The sequence below is a fragment of the Taeniopygia guttata genome, chromosome 8 (assembly GCF_048771995.1).
Source record: "Taeniopygia guttata chromosome 8, bTaeGut7.mat, whole genome shotgun sequence".
Lineage (NCBI taxonomy): Eukaryota > Metazoa > Chordata > Aves > Passeriformes > Estrildidae > Taeniopygia > Taeniopygia guttata.
The window spans coordinates 30,851,903-30,864,786 of NC_133033.1; the positions used below are offsets into that span (position 1 = coordinate 30,851,903).

Sequence of the window (12,884 nt, forward strand, 5' to 3'; positions counted from 1 at the left end):
CTCCCTGGGCAGCCTTTCCCTGTGCTCTGCCACCCTCAATGTAAAGAAATTCTTCCTCACGTTGAAGTGGAACTTCTTGTGTTTTAGTTTATGGCCACTGCTCCTTGTCCTGTCACTGAGGAGAGTCCGGCACTCCCATACAATCCAGCAGGAAGGCTGGGTGAGAGAAGTTCATTCAGCCTCCACTCCTGTGCCTGTCTTCTCTGTACAAAGATTTCAAAATAGAAAATACCCTAAATTCTTTACTAACACATCATAAATGTTGAAGTTGCACCCAAAAGAAAGTGAATATTTGTGAGATAATTTGTGAGATACCTCCTACTGTACCAGCAGTAAATATTGTCATTCTTTTCAGTCCTAAAAGCAGAACACACACATTGAGCATTGTTTTCTAAAGCAAAAATTAAAGAGGATGTAACAAATACCACATCAGGAAAAGAAAATCAACATAACAATGGCAACGTCCTTTTTTGTAACTGGTTTGTGATGACTTCATGCCCTAGGCCAGCCAGTTAATTTTCCTGCCAAATGACTTTTTGGGAACCAGGTTCTCAACCTGGAGAGGCTGAAATTACCCCCTGATTTTGTCACACACTTGCCACCAGTTTCGTGACACTTGTGCTTCCATGGAAATGGTGGCCCCTCAGCCCCAAACACTGTGTTGAAGGGACTGGATGCTTTTAGAGACACAGGGATAGAAAAGACCTGGATTTTCGTGAAGCCCTTGCCACCTGCAACTCCTCTCTGCTGTTCCTTGGCTGTTCCTGAGGGAGATCAAGTCATGAGCGAGGCTGATGGCAGCCAGGAGCAGGGCCCTCAAGGTGACCTTGGCCCCTGTGAATCAGCCATGCTGAGCTTTTCCTTCCTGCTTTTCCATTCTCCTGGTTTTACAGCCTCTTCTGTGTCTGGTGAGAGGTTGATCATGATAAGGGAATGTGCTGATCTGCCATGGCCACTGTCCCCTCCCAGGCTCTTTGGGTGACAGAGGAAGCCACTGGAAGAAATGAGGTAGTGGCCAGCACACCTCGCCTTCTCATCACCTTCCTGACACGAGCAGTGTCAGTACTGATGCCTGTGCACAGGCTGACACCCCCGGGTAACATGGCACACACATTTTATTGAGCCCTCTGACACTGCCTCTGTGCTCCCTGGGCCAGTAAGTGTTCCTCCATACAGCATAAAGAAATACTTTTTTCTTCCCATTGGAACCCAATCTCTTACCTGTTTTACAAGTGCCTCCAGTAATAGTAGGGGGGCTGGATTTAGTCGAATTGAAACAAACCAAACATATTAGTCCCATCCCCTCTTTCAGCCCTCTGCTCCCCAGATTGAGGAGTCCCAGCCACTCAGTGCCTTTGCAGCACTGCTTCAGCTGCCTTTCCCTGTGTTTTGTCTCAGCCATTTGCTGCAGGGTTCCTCTGGGGATGCTGGTGAAAAAGCAGCAAGCTGAGTTCCAGGGGCATTGCTGTCTCTGTTAAGCTGCTTTTCCCCTGAAGCATGTCCTGGGCAGGGGCAATAGGCAATGGGTTGGAACACACCCATGCCTATACATGCCACTGTGCAGGCACCCCAAGTTAGAACAAGGTATTTTGGGGAAAAGCACTGCCTAAATGAGGCCAAGGGCTGACACACACACACACACACACACACACACACACACACACACACACACACACACACTCTCAGACCTTTCCCTGCTTTGCATTCTCTCCCCACTTCAGGGAACACGGGGTGGGCTCCGCATTCCTTTCCTTTCCGCAGGCTGATGCTGAAGACCCTCCATTTCCCGTCCTCCCCATTCTCCCTGCACTGGCAACGTGACATTTCCAGAGTCTGCGCTTTACTGCCTGTTTGGGTTACTTTTCTTGTAGCAATTTTCCTAAATCAACTCTCAAAGCAGTTCCCTCCTCTCACTATCGTTTCCTCGCTTCAATCCGCAACACTGATATGAATGCAGGAACCCGCCAGTCATGCAGAGCGCCTGAAAAAAAAAGCGCAGAAACACAGAGTCGCGGAAACACGGCCAAAAAAAGGGAAGTTATTGTTTCCGGAAGGCTCCCGGGAATGATGCGGGAAGGAAAACTACAGCTCCCAGCAGGCAGCCGGGAGCCGGGGAAGGGCAGAGTTCACCGTCACGTTTCCAGCGGAGGATTCGGGGCGTGCGCTGGTGTCCTGCCACCAAAGGGCCTCTGTGACAGAGGGCAAGGGGAAAGGCCAGCGCTGGCCTCCTCTTACCACCTCTTTGCTTCTGATCGCCGCCCTGACCGGCTCCGAACCTGCCTGGGTAAGCGTCCAGCCCCACTTTGTTCTGCTGACTTCCTTCTCCTGCTGGAGCGTCAGCATCGGGAACAGGGAGGGGAGGGACGAGCGCGGGGCGGCGGGGCAGCGACTGCACCCCACAGCTCCAAACCGTGTCTTGGAGGCGCTGCTGGGGGCGAGGTGCCCCCCTGTGCCGAAAAGCTGCTGTTTCGGAGGCTGGGCTGCAGAAATGGACAGGAAACCGCACGCACCGCTCTCCAGCGGGGAAAGTTTCCTGGGAGTTTTCCATCCGCCTTGAAATGCACAGGGTCTATGCCTTTATTAATAGTCAGCTCTTTATTAAAAAGTCAGCTCGCAGGGGGCTCAACGAGGAGCTCGTCCCCGCTGTTGTAGCTTCTCCGGTAGCCGAAGGGTGAGCAGGCGTGCAGAGTCTGTCCCTGGAGTCTCCGTGGCACGCTGGTAGCTGGAGGTGAAGGGCTGTGCAGTCCGTATCTGAAGTCCCAGCAGACCGTCCTCTCTCCTTTCCTCCCGGCACACTGGTAGCCAAAGGGTGAGAGGATGTGCAGAGCCTGCTGCCGAAGTTCAGCAGCAGCTGTCCCTCTCCTTCCCTCCTGGTAAAACCAGGAAATGTGTATGCTTTGTTCCTGCTTCCCACAGCCCAGTCCAGTCTCGTCCTCTGTAGGTTATGGTGACAGGTCAAACACAGACTAGGGATGGGGTTCCCTTTTCCCCAACGTGCACACCCATCCAGCCCCCTCCACTGTGCCCATCTTTTCCATTTAGGGGTGTTTTAATCCCCAAAACCCCCTCCCATGATTCCACTGGATTATTTTGCATCCCAGTCCTAGAATGGTAGTGAGGGTGGGGGGAGGTAGGTGATTCCCAGGAACAATTAGCTAATTAACATTTCAATGTCAGTACTTAGCCCAAGCCAAGTGTCCCAGCCAGGCTGTTTTGTACATAACAGCCTTAGTGAGCGCAGCTCGGTCTGTGCCGTGTCCCGGAGCGCTGGAGGCGTGCAGGGGTCAGGCTGCGGCTCCGGGCTCGCAGCCCCCGGCCCGGCACTGCTGAGCCCCTGCCGGGTCCGACACGCTGCAGGCAGGCGGGGGGAGCAGCAGGAGGAGCAGGGCACCATTGCTCCGTGTCGGCCTGGCTGCCCAAAAGCAGCCTGCCCAGCCCCAGAGTCCGGCTTGGCGTCCGGGAGCAAAGCTGAGGGATGAGACAGCACTGCCTCACCCCGCTGGCATGTCCCGAGATAATGCGCTTTGCCTTAACCCCTGCGCGCACGGGGAGCAAAGCAGCTGCCAGCCCGTGGGCTGAAGGTTCGTGGTTAGGGGCGACATCCTCCCATTTTCACCTTGGGAATCACGGAGGAGGAGCCTCCTCCACCCTGAATCGCGGCTCCCGTGTTTCTGCATATCAGGTTTGTGGGCGTGTGGTTGGAATTGGCCGGACCAGGACGGGATGGTGGCTGTGACGGGGGCAGGACTTGGTCAGCCTCTGGAGCAGCAGGGAGATACAGCTCCCTATGAACGTCGGAGAAAGTGAAACCAAACGGTGAGGAAGCCACAGCTCCAGGAGGAAAAGAAAATGGAAGAGAATCCAGGCGTGGATCCGCTTGGAGGTAAGTGAATCCTGTGCTTACTCCATCCGCTAGGAAAATCCCTTTGCTGCCAGTTTTCAGCAGTGACATGAGAAACCTGGGCAGAAGAAAAATAAATCAGTAAAAGAATCCCATCTTTTCCAGGCCAGGGAAAGCAAGTTGCCATCATTTTTTAAAGGGTGAAAGATGAACAAGTTACTTTCAGTTTTAGTTTCTGATCTGCAACAGGTTTAGATGCTGTGTCCCAAGATGGCAGCACAAGGAATGCTGAAGAGAGAGATCCAGACTGGAAGACCTTTCTTCCCTACATCCTGGTGCTTTCCATCTGCAGATGCTTAAATAATAGGCCATTTTTCCACCACCTGTGGTTGGAAAAACTCTGGAAGAGGCAGGGCAGGGAATAGTTTGTGCCCAGCTTGAACAGCAGGATATCTCCAAGTTCCTCATGTTTCAGTTTCTACCATGTACTTACCTTCTGTAGGAGCCTTGTTATGACTAGTACCTATGAATGTGTCAGTGATAAAGTGATGCCATCACCAGCTCAGGTCTGTCCTAGACAGCCAGAAGTGTCACTGTAATAATCAGCAACAAAGAATGTAAAAATCATCTTCTGACAAGTGATAAGTGCAGCCTTGTTTCTGTTTTCAAATTAGAAGGGAGTTCCTCACCCTTTTTATCAGTGTTTATGCTAATTATAGCATAATCATTTATGTAGTGCTTGATCATTCATAAGCAATTTTTCACAAATAGTGCCTGAAATTTGAGCTGCACTTTGGTTCTGTGAGAGTCAGAATATGTCACAAACGCTGTTCAGTTGCAGAATCTCTCTATTGAATTATGCTCCAGTGTTTGTTTCTAATTAAATGTTGCCATAGCTCTTTGGGAGAGCAGCTCCAGCACAGAAACAGAGAGCATGAGCTATCATTTACATTCAGACAGATGCTTGAGGTGCATTGGCATAACAGTACTCAACAACAGCCTTAGGAATTCTTCAAATCCATCACTGTCTGTGAAAACCCACTATCTGTGGAAGATGTGGTAACATATTTTGCCACTGAAGGAAGGAATTGCCTGCCCATCCCACCTAGGACATAAGCTGGGATTGAGTAAGCTTTAGCATGGCAGCTGTAAGGTCTGTGGTTTAGAGAAAAAAATGTTGAAAACAGAGCAGTGTTTTGGCTGTTGCTGACCAGTGCTGGCCCAGAATCAAGGCTTTCTGCCCCTGCCCAGCAAATACCCAGGGGTAGGCAGAAGATTGAGCAGGGACCCAAGGTGGGAAAAGGGTTGTTGAATACAATATAAAATCATGCTCAGCAACAGAAACTGGGGCAAGGGAAGAAAGGGAGAAGGGGGTGGCTTCCAAGGTAGCCATTGCTGGGAGACTGGCCTGGCATCAGTCTGCTTGTAGCAGGTGGCGAGTGATTGCTTTGCATCCTGATTCCCTCCTTCCCTTCACTCAGCTGTCTGGATCTCAACCCAAGAGTTTTCTCACCTTGGTCACTCTGTTCTCTCCCATCTCACTGCGGGTAAATGCTTCTGCAGTGCCAGAACTGGGAGTTGAGTGGGTGGTGGTAAAGCACTGGGCATTTTTGTGTGGCTCACTGGGCTTATGAACTCTGATTCCAACAGCTGGACCAGCCCAGGGTGAGGTGGGGAGCACAGCAGAGTGTCCTGTGCACCAAGAGGCCACCCAGGAAGCACTTGGGCACCAAGTGACAGGCAAGTGTCTGGAGACATCCTGCAAAACAGAGGAGAGCTCTTTAGTGTGTGAATCAGCTGCTGATGGCGGAGAGACAACACTCCTGGGTTCAGCTGGTCCCACACCAGAGGAGAAAGCTGCCCAGGAAACTGAAGTATTGCCAGAAGAATCTGACAAGACAAGAGAAGGTGTCTCAGAAAGACCTCTGGAAAAAGAGGACTTGGTTGAAGGTGAGTCTCTCCCCACCCTTGGGCCGGATAATTTGGGCCTTGGCTTAGAGGAGGCAGAGCAGGAGAAAGAGTTTTTGGTTCTTGGGCTAAGAGATGAAGTGTAGGTCTGTGAATTTTATTCCCTACAGCTGGGCTGGGCCATGAGAATGTGGAAAGCAAAGGAGACAGCCCTGTCCACCAGGAAACACGGGAGCACCGGGAGACAACTGGGCAGTGTGAAAGCCTCTGCAAAGCAGAGGAAGATGCCTCATCAACAAGCAAGGTGCAGAGCTCTGACAGTGAAATGACACATTTGGATGTGACTGGTGTAGAAGATGTCCCCAGGGGCTACTTGGCAGAGACCAGCAGTGCTACTCTCCCAGACTGGGAGCCAGAGGCACTCAGAGAGCAAGAAGCACAGGAGAGCGAGTCCCAAGGCACATTAAGGAAAAGAACAAAAGGTGAGCTGGTGCACTGCTGCTTTTCCATTTCCTACATTTCCCACAGGCATTAGAGCAATAGTTGGGTGAGATGTCTCTTAGCCGTTGTCACTTTCCTGGAGTCAAGCAGCAAAGAAGGTATAAGAAATTAATTGGCTTCTCTCCTTCTCTCACCTTTGGCTCCTGTTGTGCTTTGAGAGGCATGAAGCCACACTGCACTCTGCATTGTCTTTCTCCTTGCCCAGCCCAAGACTCAGGGCAGTATTAACCCAAAGCAGTATTCCCTCAGCTGGGAGCTCCTGCTTTGCTTACTACAGCTCCATTTACCTGTTCCCTCGGCAGTGAGTGGCTCATTTCTTTTCTCCTGTTGCAGGGGACACAGCCCCAAACCCAGAGACTCTGTCTTCCCTGCAGAACATCACCACCCAAAACACAGAGCAGGAGAAGGCCAAAAAGTCCCTCCTGTGGAAAGGTGAGGAAAAGAAGCTTCCCTTGCATGTTACTCATCGACCAGAAGGCACTGATCCTCCAGGAGCAAGTAATGAAGCACATTTAATTACTCTTCTCTCTCGAGACCTTTCACAGCCTCTTCTGAGGGTTTGAGAAAAAAAACATCCCCTTAAATGCAGGCTCAGTTTGAGCCTATAGTGGCAGCTTCCCCTCCAGCTCTTCAGCCTCAAAAGCTGGCACATTGTGGTCATCATGCTGTGGGTGCCCTGGGATGTCCTGGGAGGTCTGGGGGGCTGCTGTGCTGAGGGTCCCACTCCCCAGCCCTGCTCTGTTGTGGGGCTCTAAGCAGGAACAGTGATGCTGCTGATCTGCATCAACACATTTCTCCTGTTAGAAGGAGACTCTGCTTTGCCATGGAGAGGGACACAAACCACTGTGTCTGGACCTTGCTGCCTTCTGTTTTCTGAGCAGAAGCATGGTGGCCTTTGTTCACTCATAGCATGGAGCAGGGCAGTGAAAGCAGCATTTTACCTGGGTCAGACACCTCCATATGTGGTGCTCTGAACAGTCATAAACCCTAAAGAAAACAGAGGAGGGGGAAAGAGAAGAAAGCTTGTGGGCAGCTGCAGTTTTGTCAGGAGGGTTTGCACAATGCTGTAACCTTGCCCTCATCCCTGGAGCTGCAGCCCCCTCACCTGGCACATTGGAGTGAGACTCTCACAACACAGAGCCAGCAGCCCCTTCACCTTTCCAGGCCAACTTACTCCACTTGCCTAGTGCAGGAAGGAAGCTCTGAGAGGGGAGAAACAGCCATTGTAGGTACTTTCCAGCATGTCACTGCAGGTCACTTGGGACTGACTCCTGTTCCCGTCTTGTGTCTCTCCCCTGCTGTACAGGGCTTTTCATCGTGGGCCTCACGGTGCTGGGCTTGTGCATATTCTGCTTCGGCAGCCCGAGCTCCAGCTCCCAGCAGCCCCTCAAGAACCCCACAGTGGAGGCATTCCTGTCCCAGTTCGAGCAGCTGCAGCACAGGTTCCCGGGCCAGAGCCCCGACCTGTGGCTCCGCGGGCGCAAGTTCCTGCGGAAGCACCTGAACGCGTCCCAGCCCACGCAGCCGGCCATCATCATCCTCACGGCCGCCCGCCGCGGCGAGCGGACCCTGCGCTGCCTCAGCGCCCGCCTGGCCGACTCCTACTCGGCCGCCCTGCACGGCGGCACGGTGCAGATCGAGGGCAGGGCCAAGGCCAGACTCCACAGCGACCAGGCCAAGCAGGAGGTGGACTCGGAGCTGAGCTCGGCCTTCCAGGCCGGGGGCCGAGCCGCGGTCATTCACCGCTTCGAGCTGCTCCCCGCGGGGGCCACCCTCATCTTCTACAAGTACTGCGACCACGAGAGCGCCGCCTTCAAGGACGTGGCCCTGCTGCTGACGGTGCTGCTGGAGGAGGACGTGCTGGAGAGCCACATCAGCCTCCAGCAGGTGGAGGAGAAGGTCCGTGACTTCCTCTGGGCCAAGTTCACCAGCACCAGCACCCCCAGCTCCTACGACCGCATGGACTCTGACAAGCTGAGCGGGCTGTGGAGCCGCATCTCCCACCTGGTCCTACCCGTTCACCCGGTGCAGAGCATCGAGGAGGGCGGCTGCTATGCCAAACCCTAGGGACAAAAATGGCCAGAGCCCCGAGGAGGGTTGGAAAGATGGTCCTGGCTGGCTCTGGTACAGGCAGAGGCACAACTGGTGTTACTTCTCTTCAATTTGACTCTTGTAGGTTCCTGGGAAGAGTTTGACAGGTACAAGTTGATCCAGGACATTTGGGAAGCTGAGTCCTGGAAGTGATACACATGCTTCCTTCTGGCAGATGGGCACAGGGGGTGTTTTAGAGTTCCACAGGAGAACATCAATGTGTGGGGAGGCAGGAGGGAAAACAGGACCTGGCAGGTAGCATTTCTATCAAGAAATAGACAAATAATGTTCACAACTAGTACAACAGAAAGATGCTGGGATTCAGCAGCTCTTTCATGTCTCCCTGCCCCTCAGCTTGCTAAAGTTGTGTTCATCAGTCTCACAATATATTTTATCCAGGGAGCTGCTGGAACACAGAAAGGTCAAATTGTTCAAAGCCCACCATTTTGAAGGCATGCTTGAAAAAGAAAAGCAGTTTGCCAGTCAAGGGTGTGACCTGTCAGCCCCAGTAGTGTCCTACTTGCACAGCCTGATTGACACCAGGAAAAGCCCAGATCCTCAAACAAATTTGCAATTCATAGCTCTCCTAAACATCAATTACCAGAAATTTCATGTCGTCAGCACTTGAACACTACCCTAATGGCAAGGATCCCATGAGGGGATCCCACGTGCCAGAGAACAAGCTCCAGAGCCAGAGAGCAATGAAACAGTTGCTGTCACTGTGATAGTGTGAAGCCTCAAGGGATTACACAGGTTAAAAAATGAATAATACAATGTAATTTAATGCTTCCTCTCTCTAAAACAAGTCCACTCGATCATTTTGCCACACAAAGGCTGTGACTCTCTCCTCTGGCTGATGCTTTGGTCCCACACAACAGATTGTTCTTCATCTGGATCTCTGGTCTGTGTGCAGGGCTGGCAGCCTGTCTGTCAGCCTCTCTCCAGGTGACTTCTATTGATGAATGTAGATGTTAACATTGGTATTTCAAACCATGTAGGGTAGCACACCAGGTCCTTGCCCTCCAAGGATACATTTGCCTCCCTTCCAGGCAGATGGAGCTCTGGCATCTGCCAAAGCAAGTAGAAGCAGAGCTGGGTTAGCTGGTAAAGACAAAATCTCTGCCATTAACACTAAAAATCCTTGACAAAGCAGGTTAATTTCTTTCCGTGCCTTCTCTTCTGCATCCTAGGAAGAGAAATCCAACTTCTAGAAATACTGTGGTTTCCCCACACACTGTTTTTGCAGGTGCTGTGGGGCAGAGCAGCCAACTCAGGAACACCTGGAGGGGCAGGTGCAGGTTACAGCATTTATTATAACCCAAGGGGCAACCCCAGGGACCAGCCCCAGGTGCCTGTGCAGAAGGAACAGCTGTAGCAGATCGTGGCCCTGCAGAGCCAGGCTCTGTGTCCAAACAAGAACAAATCCACAGCACCACGGTGTTTTTTAGCAGCTGCACATCAGGGTGTTCCTTACAGCAGCTGGACCCTGGTGTTGCATGGCTCTCCTGCCAACAGTGCCTTGCTGACCTGCCCCACCGAGGGCTCGGGGAGGGGCAGCCCTGCACCCTAAAAACCACAGCCTGTCTCTTCCTTCCCCCTGCCGTGTGCCTTGACCTGTCCCAAGGGATTAGTGGCCCTTAACTTTGAGGAGGGGACAAAATGAAGGAAGAGGGAGGGTTATTTGTTCATGTTCTGGCCAAAGAACAGATTTTTGGTTGGTTGGGGATGTGAAGACAAGATCACAGGGGTTTTAACTGTGGTAAACCCTGGGCTAAGCGTGAGAACTACCTGCTGGAGCTCAGGGCATGGTTTCATAGAAGACACAGGTTGCTTCCTCCTCCCTCTCTTTTCTATTGCTGTACACTACTTTGGTGAGAGAAAACACTCTGTCCTGCTCTGCAGGGTGTTGATGTAAGAACCAGCAGAGAATTAATCATGTTATGCCTGTATTTTGTTGGAAATCTGTATTTTAATATTCTCTCTCTCTCTGTTGTACATACTGTGTTTGCAAGGCATAGCCCAGGTATGCAAAGGCAACTTCCCATTGCTGAAAGTGTCACCCACCTGAGTTCTTCCAATACAGAGATATTTTTGTGGCCTTTTAAAGACAAATATCTGCTTGCTGCTGCAACAGAACTTCTATTTAAAAATAAAAGGTGAGATTGTGAAAGAAGCCAGCAAAGTGAGACTGGAGTCTGTATTCCATTCTTTTTTCTCAGCTAATTTCATTAAGCAAAAGAGATCATCATATTAGGCAAAGTTTTATTTAGGTCAGGGCTGTAGCTGTGCAAACAAAGTGATTATTTGCTTTTCCTGGAAAAACCCGAAACAACATTTTCCTCAGTTGTTTGGGGCAAATATTTGCAGCTTTTTCAACTGATACAAAATTAAAAACAAACCCCCAAAGAGCTGCTGGATTCAACCCAGGCTGAAGGACACTGGAGTTGGCATAATACTTAATGATAACAAATGAAACTGAAATCCACTGACAACTGAAATGTTTCAGAAATACGAAAAGCAAATATTTCTCATTTCAACAGATTAGTTCCACTTGATATTCCACCACCTCAGCACACTCAAACTTTTACTTTTGTGATGAATTATTTTGCCCAGCTCTAGCCTAAACAGAGAAAGGTCTGGAAAAGAAAAGAAGATTTACCAGAGGATTTTCTTCAGTCCCCTGACAACAATAGCCATAACAATGGCACCAGCCTTCACATGGATATCCATGTGATTGATTGCCAGAAGTAAACATCACCCATCTCCTGTTTGATGCCAGAGGAGAAGATTTGGTCTTACATCAAAGATTTACATGAAAATCCAGTGTCCCCAGGTAGGGCAATGTTGTTTTATTTTGATGCAAAAACCAGGCTGCTTTTTTAAGTCTTGCAAATGAATCCAAAAGTGAGTCCAAAGGGAGCAGCTGAACAAACTCAGAGGCAGAAAGGTGCACTGGTGGGGTTTTTTTGAGTCCCAATCTCTGCAGAAAAGGATGCGTTGACATGAGGTACTCAACAATCCTAAAAATCACCTTGAGAATTACAGAGGAGCACAACTGAGGGGCAAAACCAGTTCTGGAAGGCCAGCCTGGACTGCTCCACCACAAAATCAGTGCTAATTACCCTGTGAATGTGCTGCTGTCCAGGTTTGTCACCCTCATCATTAAAGCCAAGTGGCCCAGCCAGTGCTGCCCGGGTGTGGCACCTCACCTGTGCTGCCTGCAGCACCCCTGCCCCTGTGACAGGTACATTCCTGCCACATCCCTTCTCACCCTTTTGCACCAGCACGGGCTGGAGCTGGAAGAAGGCAGGGCACAAAGAGGAGGAGTGACCCCAGTTCAGCCACATCTCTCCTTTAACCTCTGTGAGCTCATCTGCAGCTTGACCTTCCTGCAGCTTCATGCACAGGGCTGTTCCTTCAGGGGCCACTTTCTGGCCTACAAAACCTCCATTGTAATTGAGATTTGCAGATATTGGGAGCTGGAAGCTGGTTTTATTTCCCACCTCAGACTCTGCAGGGGAAGCAGCTGTACAATGAATCGCACAAAGGAGCTCGGCCTCAGCCTGTGGGATGTGGATTCGAGAGCCTGCGATGAAAAGGCTCAAATAATGCAGCTTAAAAGTGTGTTCCCCACAGAGAGAGGGGGCTAAGGCATGGCAGGCACCCCTTGGCCTCTCACTGCTGTAGCTGGACTGTGCAGTTATGCTGAGGCTGAGGAGAGGCTCTGCAGATCCCTCCTGAGGGCACTCAAGAGCTAAGGATCCTCTCGCTGCCAATGCAGAGGCATCAGGACAGCACAGCACAAGGGATGGCAACAGCCTCCACACAGCTCACAGTCCTTTGAGGTCTGCTCCGTGCCCTGCCCCAGCAGCCCAGGGACCACTCAGACACCTCTGGGAAACAAAAACCAGGACATGGCAATGTCCACAGGGGAGCGGACCTGGCCAGACAATGACAGCTAGGGCTGAAGGAAGCCCCTGATTTCTGTGTTAACAAAGCTGAGTCTTTAGGGCTGCTCAGAGTGGTAGAAACAGGGATCAGCCACAGTCCTGGGCAAAGCTTGTGTCTGCAGAGTGCCTGGACTACACAGGCTCCTTCTCACAGGGAGAGAAAAGTCCAACTGCTCCTGCTCTGGGGCAAGCACCAGACTCCCTCCAGCAGGCTGGGCAGCAGCAGGAACACACACAGAAAAATAGATGTGCCTGAAGACCTCTCCACACCAGGCCAGTCTCACATGCATTTTTATTAACTCTCAGCCTCTATAATTATGATCCCAAGACTTTCCCCATGAGAAGGCAGCTGCTACCTGTGACAGGTGAGTTGGGAGCAGAATGCACCAGGACCTGATGTAACAGCAACCACAAGCACAGCTTCTGAATTCCAGAGGCCTATGGTCCGCCTCCTGATTGTGTTTGGAAGATTTTTTGGGAAACTGTTGGCTGATGGAATCAAATTCAATGAAACAAGAGGTTGAAGTAATCCTGGGCAACTTCCAGAGGGTAGAGGATGAGTGTGAGTTGGTCCCCATCAGGACTGGCATCCT

At 51.1% G+C, this 12,884-nt stretch overlaps 1 protein-coding gene across 2 annotated transcripts; it reads left to right on the forward strand.

Annotated features, from left to right (window-relative positions):
* Positions 1-2,048: 2,048 nt before the first annotated feature.
* Positions 2,049-10,527, forward strand: TOR1AIP2 (torsin 1A interacting protein 2). Of its 2 annotated transcripts, none has more exons than XM_030279603.4 (6): positions 2,049-2,284; positions 3,683-3,883; positions 5,492-5,791; positions 5,920-6,231; positions 6,584-6,748; positions 7,557-10,527. In XM_030279603.4, the coding sequence occupies exons 2-6, from the start codon at positions 3,850-3,852 to the stop codon at positions 8,315-8,317; spliced, it is 1,572 nt and encodes a 523-aa protein (XP_030135463.4). In that variant the 5' UTR covers positions 2,049-2,284; positions 3,683-3,849; the 3' UTR covers positions 8,318-10,527. The 2 variants fall into 2 exon arrangements, with proteins under 2 accessions (XP_030135463.4, XP_030135466.4); XM_030279606.4 differs by having other exon boundaries at positions 2,055-2,284; positions 6,584-6,682.
* The last annotated feature ends 2,357 nt before the right edge of the window (positions 10,528-12,884 follow it).